Source organism: Penaeus chinensis, chromosome 30 (assembly GCF_019202785.1).
Source record: "Penaeus chinensis breed Huanghai No. 1 chromosome 30, ASM1920278v2, whole genome shotgun sequence".
Taxonomy (NCBI): domain Eukaryota; kingdom Metazoa; phylum Arthropoda; class Malacostraca; order Decapoda; family Penaeidae; genus Penaeus; species Penaeus chinensis.
In genome coordinates this window covers 13,105,368-13,122,867 of record NC_061848.1, presented here as the reverse complement: position 1 = coordinate 13,122,867, position 17,500 = coordinate 13,105,368, and the positions used below count along the sequence as shown (strand labels likewise).

At 39.4% G+C, this 17,500-nt stretch overlaps 1 protein-coding gene across 8 annotated transcripts in view; it reads right to left on the bottom strand.

Moving 5' to 3' along the window:
• Nucleotides 1–2,074: 2,074 nt before the first annotated feature.
• The window catches only part of LOC125041582 (solute carrier family 26 member 6-like), a 31,901-nt gene continuing 16,475 nt past the window's right edge, over nt 2,075–17,500 (bottom strand). For all 8 annotated transcript variants that reach the window (XM_047636632.1, XM_047636628.1, XM_047636626.1 and 5 more), the window contains 14 exons: nt 11,304–11,446; nt 10,266–10,448; nt 9,762–9,872; nt 8,767–8,927; nt 8,091–8,255; nt 7,762–7,866; nt 7,388–7,521; nt 6,790–6,952; nt 6,372–6,548; nt 5,742–6,014; nt 5,399–5,581; nt 4,933–5,028; nt 4,546–4,675; nt 2,075–3,949 (listed from right to left, as the gene is read on the bottom strand). In XM_047636632.1, coding sequence (XP_047492588.1) covers nt 3,816–3,949; nt 4,546–4,675; nt 4,933–5,028; nt 5,399–5,581; nt 5,742–6,014; nt 6,372–6,548; nt 6,790–6,952; nt 7,388–7,521; nt 7,762–7,866; nt 8,091–8,255; nt 8,767–8,927; nt 9,762–9,872; nt 10,266–10,448; nt 11,304–11,430 — 2,142 coding nt within the window. In that variant the 5' untranslated portion in view covers nt 11,431–11,446 and the 3' untranslated portion in view covers nt 2,075–3,815. The remainder of the gene's footprint in view (nt 3,950–4,545; nt 4,676–4,932; nt 5,029–5,398; nt 5,582–5,741; nt 6,015–6,371; nt 6,549–6,789; nt 6,953–7,387; nt 7,522–7,761; nt 7,867–8,090; nt 8,256–8,766; nt 8,928–9,761; nt 9,873–10,265; nt 10,449–11,303; nt 11,447–17,500) is intronic.

The following is a 17,500-nucleotide window of genomic DNA, read 5'->3' as shown; positions in this document are numbered from 1 at the left end:
CATGCGCCATCTAATCAATATCATGTTATGAGTTACCACAAATAGACATCTAAGGAAAAGCACATGGACAGGGGCGTCAATTTTGGGAGAAGGCAGTGCCCCCCATGACTCTGCCCCCTCAAGTACTGTCCCCCCCCCCCCCCGCCAAGGGCCACACCCCCAACAACTCTTAGAGCTAACTGTGTTTGATTACAGACACATACAAAGCAGAATAGACTGGTACAGCAGAGGCCCTCCCTCCATCCCCTCCTAATTGACGTCCCTGGTTATCATTGATCTTTATATATCCTAATACTGTATATTCATATACAGTAATATTAGATTTACCTCTTAACCAAAAGGTCCAAAATCAGATGCTTGCTTCTAAACATGTATGTATTGTGATCACATCAGTATCACCAGTACCACAGTACTCACTCTTTTTCCATAAAACTGTACTGCAACTAGTGGTAGTAGAACTACAACAACAATTTATACATATTATCCGTGAATACCAGAAGAATGTAATATACAGAAATATACCATAACATTCAGTCAATATAGACTTAACATTGATCGAAAAAGGATTTTGTTCATAGTCTATTTATTGTTATTCATCGCCCCCCCCCCCAAAAAAAAAAAAAAAAAAAAAAAAAAAAAATATATATATATATATATATATATTGACACAAAGACAAACACAGTAACGTGTACACAAATATGAAAGGAAAACCGCCACAGTAAGAAAATAAAATAAAATTGAAATGTTATTTTATTTTATTTTCTTACTGTGGCGGTTTTCCTTTCATATATATATATATATATATATATATAAATCCCCAGCTAACTGTGCTCACTTCGCTCACCCCCCCCCCCCTCCCAAGCAAGAGCTGAAATGACGCCCCTACACATGGGTGTCCCAGAAAAAAGGTCAAGGTAGGCAATATTTTGTCCCGAGAATATTGGAAAAGCAAATGGATGCAATGTCAATTGATATGATATATAGATAACTTTGTTCTAGGCCTCCCAGTAAAAAAATCTTGCTCCTTCTGTCCCTATATGTAAACTATTCTAGTCCCGCCAGTGTCACACTGTCACAACCACACCATTTGACAGTTTGTCTCCTCGAAGGCTTTGGAACTAGGATTTAGCAGTCAGGAGAATAACAGGTACATTAACACATTACGAAACACCTCATCGAAGGCTTTAAAGCAGGGGCTTCAAACTCAAAATCCTTCGATGGCCAATTTTCTTTTCAGCTTCTATCTTGAAGCCAACAAAAGTACATGCCTAAATCTCCAGGATAACGTAATAAAAAACTATCTGATATAACAGCGATGTTAGTAGTAATAGTAATATAAATGAAACTAACACTACTGCAGAATTTTTTGTCTCTTAATCATACGTTACTTTCTGATTAGCGATCATAATTCCAAGGGCTTAAAATTCTTGTCACTCCGCGGGCCATATATGACTATCCCGAGGGCCACATTTGGCCCGCGGGTCATGAGTTGAACACTCCTGCTTTAAAGTAAGGAACAAAGTATTGTTTCGTACTATTGATGCGTGTGGATGCTTTAAATATACGTATTATTTATTGATATTGCACGAGTACATATACGTATTTTTCATAATTGATAATGTAGCATTACACAGAAACCGCAAGGGAATAAAAACAATCATGGCCGCTGGGTATGACGAGGGTTTACTTTGATATATTCCAGAACTGGGAAGCAATACTGTTATTTAGATGTTGAATACTGCTCACCACTTCCCGATAATATATACCGAAAACAACTAGCAGTACTTCTTCAAAACGAAGGGTAGGCGGGACTATCATTTTATCATTCTAATTTCCAGCGGTTGCGGTAAACAGCAGCTTCCTTTAGAATACAAACAATAGAGCGGTGTCTGGTTGAAGAATGAAAGAACAATAGTACTCTTCCTCCCACTTCAGACATACCTTTAGATATTTCGTATTCCCATATTTTACTCTCAGTCCTCTGGTATAAGTCTGTAGTGAATATTATATCAAGAGTAATCTGTGTCATATTGGGTTCATTACATTGTCAAACTAAGGTATACAAAACTCTTATTGTTATGCAAAATTTATTGGCTTGAACTCTACATCCTCTTGCAAGAGGCTTAATAGTGTTCTAGGGGAGTTGTAATCCAGTCACTATAGGAACCGTCTGGACATCGGCGATGCCTTTGGTTCTCTATACCTTACACTTGTGGTAGAGTTAAACTTCTGTGCTTGGGCTTCCGCATGGTAATCGGAAGTCAGGATCTTAATACAGAAAAACAAGCCTCCACTAAAGGAATGTATAAGACATTTCCAATCGACTATTGCTGGTTGCCATATGTAGTGGGTCAACCAGATGATGGTCAGGTCTTCATTGTGCTTTCTACTTGATAGTCGACTGTTCTAAAAGAACTTACAGATAAACAAGAGGCATAATGCAAAAATGCAACTCTGTATTCTCTATGAAAAATCCTAGATAGTTGACAAGCCAAATATTACATGTCAAAAATATGATACATTTTAAAAGATAAGGAAACTAGTCCTTCCGATAATTTATTACCATTTCATAAATATTAACTCCAATAATTAAATAGATAATTAAACCTTAAATAATTACTAACAAAAACTGACAAATCTTAAAAATACGTTAGTAAACCATATACATTTTGACCTAATATGTACGGAACAACACAGGTTATTTTTTCGCGCACACGTAAGAACATACCTGCCTCAATATTTTTTCAAGAGGGATTCAATACCCTTTTCATCTGAGTGTTGGTATGACTGTCTTCTGTTATGACTTATTGTCAGTTTTGAGAATATTACGTAAAGTGATTTTATAAAAAGAAAAGAAAAAAGAAAAGAAAAATGTGACCTGATCTTACAAAAATGTAGGGTATTGCGCCTGATTGAAAAAAATTATTACATATACTGTGAGGATTTTACAAAAAATATGGCGTGGTTATACAGGCGAGATAATGTATGAATATAAAGTGAAAAGAGACTACACACACATTGCATTGATGAATATTACATATAAAAATCTAACGAAGAAAGGTATAAATATAAAGTGAAATGAGCCTACATAAATGAGCTTGGGATAAAATCGATAAAATCTAAGTTTCTAACAAATATCACAGTATCACGTCTCATCTCCCTCCATGTACTGTATTACACAGCCTTTTCAAAAATAGTTAATAAACATCTCTCATTATTTTATGATATTTTTGTATCCCAATATATTATTCATATTACCTTTATACCTTATACAAAGACAACGAAGGTATGGCACCACAGAAATGAATGGACTGTCGATTACCACTAGCAGTCCCGTGAGGACTGGGAGACGTCATTTAGCTGCATTGCCCTCTATTGGAATACTTATAAGACATTTGGTAGGTCCCTCAAGTAACCAAATGTGAAAACTGGAATCTTCGATTCTGTTTTTATCGATTCTTGCCCAGCCCTACTACCTACCCATTTAATACGAATGACATGATGTATAAATGTACAGTAAAATGAAACTACCTACACATTGCAGTTTTGGGTAATATATATCATAACCCATACCCCCACCCAAATAAAGAATAGATCAATACATAAAAATAAATATAAACTTTTCCAAAGGCTTTGAATAAGATGCGTGTATACATCAGCCTCACGCAATCCAAAGACGCAATTATAGGAGAAAAGGAAACCTGTATACACCTTTCCTTTCTCAATGTGATGACATCGATGTTGCCATTGATTTAAAAAAATATCACAAAGAAAAAAAAAAAGACTAATACATGGCGTTCATTCACAAAATTGTTTAGAGCTTGGTGCAATTACTGTCATTGTCTAACACCGTAAGAACAGTAACAGCATCGTGGATAGTATGGAAGATCCTCTCGGCCGTGATTGTCTTCAGAGTACCGCACTTTTCCAAGCTATCCAGTACACTTTCTGTAAAGCAAATTGTGATCTCAGTTTCACAAGTAGAGTTCGGGTTAATATCAACACTATTAGCGTATATAATGTCCAGGATATATATATATATTTTTTTTTTTCATGGAACTCGAGCGAATGAAAATAGATGCAAAGGAGAAGGAGAATAATAATAATAATAATAATAATAATAATAATAATAATAATAATAATAATAATAATAATAATAAAGGAGGAGGGGGGAGGGGGAGGGGGAGGAGGAATAGGGGGAGTAGGAGTAGGAGTAGGAGGAGGAGGAGGAGGAGGAGGAGGAGGAGGAGGAGGAGGAGGAGGAGGAGGAGAAGAAGAAGAAGAATAATAATAATAATAATAATAATAATAATAATAATAATAATAATAATAATAATAATAATAATAATAATAATAATAATAAGAAGAAGAAGAAGTAGAAGAAGAAGGAGAAGAAGAAGTAGAAGAAGAAGGAGAAGAAGAAGGAGAAGAAGGAGAAGAAGAAGGAGAAGGAGGAAGAAGAGAATGAGAATGAGAATGAGAAGGAATAGGAAAAAGGAGAAGAAAGGGAGAAGGAGGAGAAGAAGTAATGCTGCATTCTTTACCTGAGACTGAAGCAAGCACGAGCATAATGCCTGCCTCGTCATATTCCTTCCCGAGCTGTGCGATAAGTTTTCCTCCCGTGGAATCCAAGTAACTGATTCTGCTCATGTCCAGCACCAGCCACTTTACTTCCTGGAAGGCGAAAAATGAAAGCTTTTATAGTATATGGCTTTAGTGTTATAATAATGTTGAATTACTAACTTTACTTAGATTTAGTCCTAACCGTTGGATTTCCTGATATATGAATACTACAAGCAATTACTGCAGTTTGTCTTAGTCCTAAAAGCAAAAAATACTTAAATCACATGTAATACTACACTATATAAAATAGAAATGACTTCCATTCAACATTTTTATCTATATATCAATGGACAGAAAACGGGACTCACGGGCAGGGAGAGAACTGCATGCTTATCATTCATGTCGCTTGGCTTGTCTTCAAACTCCTCAGGAATCTTTTCCGTACTCCCACGCACACCATTTTCCTTTATTAAGAAAAAAGATGTTCAATAAAAAAATCTTGGAAATTCTGTCAAGAGCTTAAACACGTCGTTTGTGTGAAAAAGGAAATATGGGATGGGAAGCATGCAAAAGCGCATCATAGTCGTATTTCAAGTCTGATAAAATTGCTGACGCTTTAAATGCTCAGATGAGCAAAACACTATGTTATTTTATTCTATAAAAAAAAAATCATAAAACTTTAACAGGATGGCATCTGTTTTAGCCTTTTATGCCGACAGAAATATCCTGCTATTTTCACGTGAATTCTGTGTTACTGTTAGTCATATTTTATAACATCCTGAAAGAAAAAAAAAAAAAAAAAAAAAAATCAGAAAAAAGGTCTCTCTGCATTACCTTGGTAGGGTCGATGATAAGGTCGGATTTTGGCTGCTCCTTCTCAAGGGCTTTCTTTTTACTAACAATAGCACTGGGGTCCAGGCCAGTCATGGAGAACATCTGAATTCGGAAGTATTCACTGTTTGCGAAGTGAAGCGGCCCATTGAAGTGGAAAATAGACACTGAAGGTACCTCTGCAGCCTGGGGTACAAATCAGTATGTAGATTAATATATGGTTCGTCCTCTGATGCCAAATTAAAATAATGATCTGTCTTAATAAACTAAAAAATTACAATTATATATGACTTATATATACTGTCATTCTATGAAAGACACTAAGCACGCAATTCCAAAGACTCACCGCGGAGTACTTATTAATATCCAGGTAAATATCCGTGTTGGGAACAGAACCAAGGATGGCCGTGCTGGGTTTTTGTCCTCTGTACAGCAAAACGAACAGCGACACCACGACCCCAATCAACAGGCCGAAGTCGATGTCGATGAGAACAACAGCAAGGAAGGAGGCGAGCCATATCATGGCGTCGGCGCGCGAGATGGCCCACACCCTCCTTAGGTCGTTTACTTGCATGAACATCCCCTTTAGCGCAACGACGATGACGGACGACAAGACACACTGTGTGGGGAGAAGGTAGCGATATAGTACTGACGTCACTAACTAATGGTATAGTAGTAAGAAATATGCATGTTTAGTATCTGCAATACACATTGGGGAAAAGATAAAATTCGTTAAAGATATGCATGCTCAGTATGAACAATACACACCATGTTGGGAAAAGATAAACATTACACTCACAATAAAGTTCGTAAGACATACGTATACTCACTATAAAAAAAACTACACACTTTACAGAAAGAAGAAAGAAGATAACAAACTTTACACACAATACAATGCACAAGAAATATACATATACAAATAAATTTCAGTACCAATATAAAAAAAAAATACACAATGTCCACAGGAAGCACTCACATTCGGAAGCGTTTCAAACACAGGACCCACAAACAGGAGGACCAGCAGCAAGAGCGCACAGGAGATAACGGTGGTCATCTGAGTCACGCCTCCGACCGCCTCTTGGATCAGCGACCGAGCGAGAGAGGCGGCGATGGGCCCGCAGCCGAAGAAGGCTCCGAACACGTTGCTTGCGGACTGATGAAAGGAGAGGGAATTCGAATGATTTTATATTTCAGATTAGCTGTGTAGCTGTTGTATAGGTTTTCTTTTTGGTATACCTCGCTAAATGGGTAGTATTATATGAATTCCTTCTGAAGCAATGCGTTATCATATAAACTTTTTTCGATTCTATATTCATGAGACAACATTAAGGTAATATCAATTTCTTCTCGACTACCTAACCATAACATGCAAACCTTCCTCATTTATCATTTACCTGTGAATACAACTCTTGAGCTGCGTCAACTTCATAATTATGCTTCTTCGCAAATATCTTCGCCATAGAGTAAGACACGGTATACGCTACAATAGTGATGACAAAAGCATCAACCACTACTTTTGGTATAAGCTCGAACGGAGGTATTTCCGGCTGAGGCAGTCTGAAAATAGCATCATTTCGATCTCATTAACACCAAGTAACCATCATACCGTAGTTCAGTCTATCAATCTATTTACACCTAAGCTTCCTTTCAGATCCATAAACTTCAAAATACCCGCAAGTATAATAAAAAAAAATAAAGAATATAATTAACCAAATAATGTAAAATACAAATAATCAAATTACAAAAAAAAAAAAAAATATATATAAAAAATAACAATAATAAAAAAAATAAAACGAAGAAAAGAGAAACGGTTCAGAGAGAGATAGAGAGAGAGAGAGAGAGGGAGAGAGAGAGAGAGAGGGAGAGAGAGAGAGAGAGAGAGAGAGAGAGAGAGAGAGAGAGAGAGAGAGAGAGAGAGAGAGAGAGAGAGAGAGAGAGAGAGAGAGAGAGAGAGAGAGAGAGAGAGAGGCCGTATAACCCTCTTTAACTCACCCCGTCGGAATTTCTCCCACGATGAGCAGGTCGAACTGTTCATTGAGGTTTCCCAAGTAGGAGGCGGCCGTTCCGAGAATCACCACGATGAGTTCAATTGGGATCGGGATGTTCGTCTTCTTTCGTAGTCTGGGCTGTTTTTGGAAGAGGATTTCCCACTGGTTAGAACACCGAGAGGCTGGGTTTTCATTTGTATGTGTAATGGCAAAGCAAATAGTTTATAAAGGAGGAGAAAAGAACAGAAATTCAGGATATGTTATTAAATTATAGGTAGCTATATTGTTTATTTAATTTTCATTCGTATATGGAATAGCTTGCAGTGACATTATATAGGTGACGGTACTCGATTACTAAAAGAAAACGGAATACCTTACCTTGATCACCTCATTGTTCACTGTTAAAATAATTATTGTGATTGCGGAGCCGATCACAGCTGCTACGTTCGAGTGCAGTAATTGCTTGATGATATCACGATACGTCTAGAAAATGGTAAAAAAAATAAAAATAAATAAATAAAACGGTCATGCGTAGGTTTTTCTTCTTAGAAAATTAAGGCCTATTCATTCAGCTTGTTTCCGCCTGATATGGAGGAATATGTATTTCTTAAGACAGACTGGAGACCACTTCATCTCATATTCAAACTACATACTATAAGAAAAAAAAGTTAAAACAAAGTAAAAACATCAACAACAATGCATCTTACATAAATGATCTTGAATGGACCGCTGTGCCCTTTGATCTGAAGCCCAAAGAGGTATTTGACCTGCGACGTCAGCACGTGAAAGGCCGCCCCTGTGGTGAAGCCAGACACCAGCATTTCGGAGAGGAAGACGCTGAGGGACCCGAGCTGCAGTAACCCCATGATGAGCTGTGAGGGATGAGAGTAAACGGTAGATGAGGAAGAGAAGGAGGAAGAGGGAGAGGGAGAGGGAGAGGGAGATTGAGAGGGAGAGGGAGAGGGAGAGGGTGAAGGAGAGGGAAAGGGAAAGGGAGAGAGAGAGAGAGAGAGAGAGAGAGAGAGAGAGAGAGAGAGAGAGAGAGAGAGAGAGAGAGAGAGAGAGAGAGAGAGAGAGAGAGAGAGAGAGAGAGAGAGAGAGAGAGAGAGAGAGAGAGAGAGAAAATAAGAGAGAGAGAGAGAGAGAGACAGAGAGAGAGAGAGAGATAGATAGATAGATAGAGAGAGAGAGAGAGAGAGAGAGAGAGAGAGAGAGAGAGAGAGAGAGAGAGAGAGAGAGAGAGAGAGAGAGAGAGAGAGAGAGCGAAAATAAGAGAGAAAGACAGAGACATAAACACAAAGAAATCCATCACTGAAATACCCCTAAAACACCAACAAGAAGACAATGCGAACTCAAGCAATCGATCGCCCAAGCTTCACTTACCTCCCAGACCCCAACCATAAAAGAAACTATAGTGGCGACTTGAACAGCTGTATAGGACGTTGTGGAATTGCCTGCTATATCACCGTCGACGATAGCGCCTTCAGGAGTGGCCAGTTCCGTTACGACTTTCCCGGTCATCAGGCAGACTACAGCAAAGCTACCTGTGTTGAAGGCATTAAATACTAGTCAATTTCATTTAGCACGAAGTATTTTTTTTATCTTTTACTCGGGCGGGACAATTAGAAGACTGTTTTGTGCAGGGGTGGTACATCAAAAGGGGTTTTAAATTAATATGCTATGTGTACTATATATCCTATCCAGGAGATAGGATCTCAAGGGCGGAGTTTTGAAATGATAATCTTCATGTATTCTGAGAGTTAATCTTTGTTTAGAATAATAGGTGGCATAGATGATAGCAGATTGGAATCGCGTGCCAACCCACCCTGGCTAAACCTCTGATTGTATTGCCTTCCTCTTTAACATAATCATTAATCATCTTCAGAATGACTTTTTTCTTTTTTTCAAAACACCCCCCCCCCTTCTCTCAATCTCACTCTCACTCTCTCTCTCCCTCCTCCCTCTCTCTGCCCGTCTCTTCCCCCATCCCCTCTCTCTCTTCCCTCTCCCTCTGTCCTTCCTCTTCTCGTTTCTCCCTCTCCTTGCCTTGCCCATGCCCCTAATTCTAATCCTGTTCCTCTCTCTCTTTTTTTCATATTCACCGTCACTCATCCATTTCCATCTCCGTATCCGTTTGATCCTTCTTTCCCTCATTTTCTTCCTCTCTCCCATCCTCATTTATTCCTTTTCACCCTCTTTCCCTCCTTCCTCCATTCATTTTCTCCCCCCTTCCCTTCCCTTTTCCATTCCTTTTCTCTGTCTCCTCTTCCTTCTTTCCATTTTCTCCTTCCTCCCTCCTTCGTTCCCTATCTCCTTCCATTCCTTCCCCCTTCCTCCCTCCCTTCCCTCCCCCGTGCATTCCAGCAAGCGACACGTACCCATGGAGCAATGGCGTGAAGTACCCAAGAGAGCGTAGATCAGCACGGGGAAGAAGCCCATGTAGATACCATTCACAGGAGGAATGTTTGACAGCAGTGCGAAACCCATGCCTGTAGGAGGGACAGCGGGTTAGTAGTTAGGTAAGGGTCAGGGCCGTAGCATGGAGTGAATAAAAAGAAGTAATTCAGGATATAAAATCTATAAAGGGGTTCCCTCTACATACGAGTGAGTTTTACATTTTGGCGATATGTTGAAATATATTGCAGGTGCCAATTTGTTTGTTTATCTTCATTAAAATATCGCTCTTTACTCTGATTTGGACGAAATGGGCAAAACCATTGAAAACAAAAATCCTTTGTTTCTATATTTAACGTCAGTGTTTTTCATTTGTCTGGGTATGATTAATAGTTATTCTTATCAAGTGCACTATCGCAAAAAATAATTATACCTAAACACATGGAACTCTGATATATACTTAGTATCCATATCCATACAAATCTTACCCTGAGGAATGTGCATGATGGCAATAGTTACGCCGGCAATGATGTCGCCAAGAAGATGTTCCCTGAAGTTGTACGCCGGCAGCCACGACAGGATGGGCAGGCGGGCGGTGATGGCGGACGACACGCAACCGGACGAGAAGCTACATGATTTCGCCACCTTCGTCTGGATCGTCTCCCGCAGGCCTGTACAGGACATAGGATGATTATTTCTATTCTTTATTATACCCAATTGAAATTTCACGTGCATGGATTAAAGCGCGCTGTGATTGGTGAACGTCAGAAGCCCGCAACGTGCTCTGATTGGCTCTAGTTACATAAGTTACGATCTGTAATGATGGTCAACATGCGACCGGGAAGAAGTCATGAGATTAGTGTTTACATGCGAGGAATTTACATTCCTGTTTTCGCGCTTGTAAATCAACTTCCAGAGACCAGGGGAGTTGGTGGAGGGGAGGGGGAGGGGGAGGGATCAGATGTACCCCTCCAGGCAAGGTCGGAGTTAACGATGCACGTTTTACTACCTTATATCCTTGAACTCTCTTGCTCAATCTTTCCACGTCTGGCTAAAAGGTGTAATGCAACATCTCATAGGCGGACATATTGTTCTATAATTTTCTCTCTTCAGAACTTTCCCCCATCTAAAAATAGTAGGAAATGATGAAGAAAAAACGAAAATACTGACTTGAGTTGAAGTTGTATGACCGTGAAAGACCGTACGAGGTTCAAGGTTGCGATTTTCACTTTTTTTAACTCTCACTGAACTGAACTGAACTGGCTAGAGTAAAGGGATGCCAGATCGTGCTTGAATTCCCATTGATGCGATCTGGCAACTTACTTCCCGCCCGTTAAATAATTTAGATTCTGCAATCATAATTTCATATCAGGAAATAGGATACCATACATAAGTGGGAAAGCCAAACAGTATGAACCAGACATAAGTGCACAAATGAAAGCAAATGAGAAACATAAAAAAAAAAAACGGTAAAGAAAGGAAAGGAGCTAAAGCAGAAGGCGCCGAAGAAAGCCGCAGGACCTCACCTGGAGAATGGCCGGGGTCGAAGTGGTAATGCTGGTTGCGTTGGGCGACGTTGAGGGTAGGGCGCACCACGCACATTTCTCCTGACGGACTCCCTCCTCCTCCGCCGTCATTCTTTGACGACATCATCGTCGTCCCTGACTCACTGCGGAAGGAAGAAGGCTTGGTCAGTCTTTTTTTTTCTCGAGACGCGTTGGCCTTTCTTAAGGCGCTTAGGAGAAAAATGATATTGATATAGTTTGCGTTACTCACTGTCCGAGCTGGCATGTTCACCTTGTATGTATATTGACAGACTCTGTAAAAGGCTATATTCTGGTAGTGAAAGCCTCAATGCATGGGGCTGGATGGACAGTGATAGTAGTATGTGTACAGCTTGATTCTTTATTGTTGAACGAGTACGACACACAAAGAAATAAATACACAATACGAGCAAGCGCTGAAGCAGTGGCGTGACCCAGCCAGCGGAGGGTGAGGGGAAGGTCTCGACGACACGGTGACGAGGCTCTGTCTAACCGTCACCCAGGGTCAACCATAACTGTCATTTTGGTTCCCGTCAGGACGCTAGTTTTGGAACCCACGTGGAGTCTATGTAGAGCCTGACTTGGCTTGGTTTGCATGGCTGCCATTTCAGATTGGCCCGCCATATTGCTCGGACACCTACTCGCGCTTTGCCCTGGAAGCGCTATTTGATTTACCTCAAGGGGTGACCATCTCATTCTTACATGCACTGTACTCGATCGTCCTTATCGGTCTCTTGCTGTTCCTTGGTGACGTCCTCGACGTCCACACGTCCTCAAATGTCTTGCCCATGCCCTCCTCGACTTCGAATTCGTTCAGACTCCCTCGTAGTCCTCATCCAGGTCTAACTCAGCTGCATACTCGTATAGTCGTGCTCATAGTCTTCGTCTCGATCTACGGGCGTCCAGGCAGGCGGCGCCCTTCCACTTCATCCTGGGGTTACTGATGCCTACACTGTCGAACTCCTGGTCCTGACGCCTACGGGCAATCTTTTGGTGACGGCCTTTCTACGGCATCCTAAGGGGACCCTATCTACAGCAGATTCCTCTTCGGTGCCGTGCCAGATATCTAATTGAACCACTAATCATCACATTGAGAAAGAAAAATGTGTAAAATAAGAATTGTGATTCAAGTACAACAAACTCGTCGCGACTTGCAAAATTGAGGACAAAAGAGGTACGACATCGATCTTTACGCCTACAGTTACGACAACAACAAACCCTCTTGATGAAAGGTGAGTGTGAGCGATAGAGAATTAAAGTGAGAGTAAATGAAAGTGATCCTGATTGAAAGTGAGCTCACAAAAAATAAATCACAAACACAAAGATTAAAGTTCATTCTAACAATAATGACATTTATAGAAAATTATTTTTTAATGATATGTGACGGAATGTACGTATTTGTGAATGGTGACATGGAAATTTCTAAGAAACGCACGGTTCTATTCAATCTACATTTCGCATTCGCTACTAAATTCTGATATACCAAGGTAACCATGTCTAGGTTAAGACTTCATCAACGGGGGTTCCTATGCCCAATTTACTGAACGAAATGAAGTGAACTGAATTAGATGTGTCACCTGCGTCGCTCGTTCTCAGACTGAACAATATCACTTCTTTTATTACATTGTCTTATATAGGCTCTCTTGTGACACAGCATGACTTTTGCGTGATATGATATTCTTTCATGCATGTCTTGCGAGTGGCGAGTGACTTCTGGCTCTTCCTTTCAGGATGCTGTCGGTCATAATGGCACTCCTCGTGGGAGGAGGCACCTGGGGCTGTGGTTGAGGACCTGGGGAAGGCTTACCTTATAACAAGCCATGTGGAGTCCCCGTTGCCACTACTGCCGCTCCACTATCACATAGGGCCCGACAAGGATTATTCAACTTCGTAGGAAGATTGCGTACGGACAAAACATACAGTTCGCATACCTCACACATTTATTCTAAGAAACTGCAGGGACATGCTCTATCCTTCTATTCCTCCAACTTCTTAACCCCTGTTCGAAGCCTACCAAGAGCATGTTCGTGTGTCTTTCTTCACCACTAACTTCTACAATTCAAGCTCCATCTTGTGCTCGTGCTCTAGTTTCAAATAGGCTTATCACCTCTCCCTGTTCCTTTAATGAGGTGAAAAATCAGATCTCGCCTTTTAAGCTCAGCCTTTCACAGATGACATTGCGATATTTCTATTAGTCAACAGCTGCCACAATTGCTTGCAAAGAGCTTCAGTCAGATAGGTTATTGCAGGGAACCTTTGTGCTACTTCATCACTGCGAGTCAAGTTCCCTGTCATTCGGAATTCCGGCAATCAAATCCATCGTCACAGACGTCGTTGCAAATCCTATAGCGATTAGGCCGTCGCTCCTGACCTTCACGACAATCAACGTCACGATCTGAGACTTGCATCAAAGGGTAAGCAAGGTTCAGGACGCGGACATGGGGTTGATGTCAGAATATCTTATATATGTTACCTTGTTAGGCATGACTCTTCTTTTACCAGTGTTTGGGGCGTGATTTGCGAAAGTATGTCGGACGCATAAGAAAGACGAAAGTATCAATAGTAAGGCTGTTGAACGTGCTGCCTCGTGCCCCCTCGTGTCATGGGCTTATCCCTATGCAACAGCAATGTTCTTAGTTCATCGAGTACTTGTAGGTGTAATTTGCAATTCTTTCCTCTGTCCCTTCCTCAGAGTGTTCGAGGTTCAAGTAAGTCCTTGCGGGTCGCCTCAAACATTGCCATACATACATACATACATATATATGTAGAGAGAGATAGATATATATATATATATAGATATATGCATATATATACACACACACATATATATATATATGTTATATATATATATATATATATATATATATATATATATATATATATATATATATGTAGGAAGCAAGGGACGGTAAAAGACGAGGACGCACGCCGTGAAGACCGACGTCGACCGAATTGGGGCCCCAGCGGACTAGGCCGTGTGAACGTCAAAGATTTCGACCGTGTGCACAGGACTGGCGAAGGAGATCAGCCTTAAGGAGGAGCAACCTGTCAACGCCTCGTGGGCGAGGCAAGTGTAGGTGGCAGCGCTGGGATTACCATATAGCAGTGGCAACAGTGTCCATAGCAGCTGACCTTGACAACCCTACGAGCTACTATACCAAGATCCCCACAAACTACGTGTCTGTTCTTGAGAATAAAGAAGCTAAACCAGGGGTTTCCAAGCAGGGGGCCAAAGGGTACTTTCTGGGGGCCGCGTGGTTAGCATCATCTTTTTTTACGGCTGTGCGCAGACGAGTTTAGGATAAGGTTGACAGTGCTTCAATTGATAAGCTTCTTGTATGAAATGGTGGATAAAGGTGGAGATGTACAAGTAACTGCAAACATGGTGCTTCGCCCTCGTACCATTGCTCAGAGCAACCCCTCTCCCCCAGTCTCGCTTGCGCATCCGGAGCCTCCTGGGTGACTGCCCTTAATGAATGGCGGTCACACGTGGCTAACTGGGTACTGAAACCTGGGCAGTGTCGTAAGTATCTGAGGATGCATCGTCCGTGTGGGTGCTTTGCTAGGCCGTTCTGTCCATATTGGAACATGCAGGGTCATGTTTTTAATGGGTGCACGTGATTCCCGGATCAAGTGACAATCGCAAAAATCTATCGCGAAAATGAATAGAGAAGGAGCTTACAATAAGAGGGTATTAATTTTTAGAGGAAGAGGTAGCAAGTTTCAAACCAGGAGAGGAAGTGCATTGGTCTAGTAGCAGTAAGAGTTAAAGCAGAAGCAGGAATGATACATTATATTGCAATGCTATTAATAATACCATTGTGGTACTATGATCATCATTGTTATCATCATCATAAATACTAAAAGGAACACTAATAATAATGATAAGATATGTATTTATGGTTTAGATAATATGTTTTAAATAACAATAATCTTTAAAATAGTAACAATGATAGACATGATGATATTGACATCAGAAATACAATAAAGATAATGATGATAACGTAAGTAATCATTGCAGAGACAAGGTTAGCAATAACAATAAAAATAATAATGCTGATAACGATGCTAATGATAATGATGGTGACAATTACAATGATAATAATAATGATAATAAAAAATAATAAATAAAAACAATAACAAGAGTAATGATAAATAATAATAATAATAATAATAATAATAATAATATAATAATAATTATTATTATTATAAAAACAACAACAATAATAATGATGATAATATTGATAATAATAATAATGATAATAATGATAGTAAGAACAATAACAATAATGATGATGATAATCAATAATAGCAATAATAATAATAATAATAGTAATCATGATAATAATAATGGTAATAATAATAATAATAATAATAATAACCAAATAATAACAACAACAATGATAATGATGATTATGATGATGTCGATGACGATGACGATGACGAAGACGAAGACGAAGGCGATGATGATGATGATAATAATGATAATGATAATGATAATGATCATGATAGTAATAATAATAGTAATGGTAATGACAATAATAATAATAATGATAATAATAATAATGATAATAACTTTAAAGATAATAATGATAGATAATTATAATAATAAAAAATAATAATGATAATGATGATAGTAATACTTTATTATTATTATAATAATGACAATAACAATACTACTACTACTACTAATAGTATACATACTGAGAATAATAATGACAATAATAATGGTGATGATGATGATGATGATGATGATGATGATGATGATGATGATGATGATGATGATGATGATGATGATGATGATGATGTGATGATAACGATGATAATAATAACGGTAATAATAATGATAATGATTACGATGATGATAAAAGATGATGCTCACGATAACAAAAAAACAGATATGTTAGCATGTCATTCTGATTTGAAATTCACCAATTCTCTTTTAAATTTATATTTAATTATAGTTGGGTTTACATTGTAATTTGTAGTTCGTGTCTACTTGGATTAATATTATATTTCTATTTATAATCTAGTATTCAAATCTTAATTTGGTTTTCGTTTTCTTTAAACATTGTTTTTTGAACAACTTGAACTTTCGCCAAGTAGACGGTCCTGTTTGGCAATACAATGGGAAATTGTACGTTTGGAAGGAGGCGCCCTAACATTTACTACGTGGTTCAGCCAGTTCGTTTACATATACATGTGTACTTGCGGTGCGTGTGTGTGGGTGTGCGTGCGTGCGTGCGTGCGTGCGTGCGTGCGTGCGTGTGTGTGTGTGTGTGTGTGTGTGTGTGTGTGTGTGTGTGTGTGTGTGTGTGTGTTTGCTAGATAAAACATGCCATTATTATCAACAGCAACACCGCTATCACTAACACCATTACGAGGCAACACCGTCCAGTAAAAGACTAATAAGTTACCAAGAAGACTCTCCGCCCACCTCATAACAGAAAATTATTTAACGTCTCTATTACACAGTGAAGTTTCGACAATGTTTGTATATAACTGGGAAAGCATAACATTTATTCACCTTATGGAATTGGTTTGCTCTCGTATCTCACCTAGTTTTCCCTTCTTTCTCACTCCATTGTGTCCTAGAACTAGGGAGCAGGTGTGTGCTAGAAGCAGCAACTAACTTAACGCATTCTAGATTATTTTTTTTTCTCTTCTCCATAAAAAAAACTTTGAATCTGTATCATGCCTTTTTGTGAATGGTCGGGATCACCCCACGAGTCTGCTTTATAATGGGAATCAGAAATTATGAAAAAAAGACCCTAATGGAACTTTCTTTTTTGCGAAAGTTTACATATTCTCAATCCCGAAACAAATAAGTTTCCACAATCTAAGGTAAAAAGAATACATATTTCACACTAGCTAAATAGAACTGTTAATCAGTGTCCTTACGACCATTTACTCGAGGACAATTCCAGTGCCTTTACTCGTTTCGAAGATGACCAGGAAAACTAATGTACAAAAAAAGCAAACTAGAATGACGTCGCATAAAACAAACAAATAGATAAATACGTGTCTTCGCCCATCATAAACACAAAAGGATTTCGATGTACAAGCTTACAATATATCACTCGCACATCAAACCTCATTCACATGCCCAGCACAACGAGCGCCTTATTACCAGGAAGGTAGCGGACGGCAGACACGAGGGGCTTCCACAATAAGGGTTC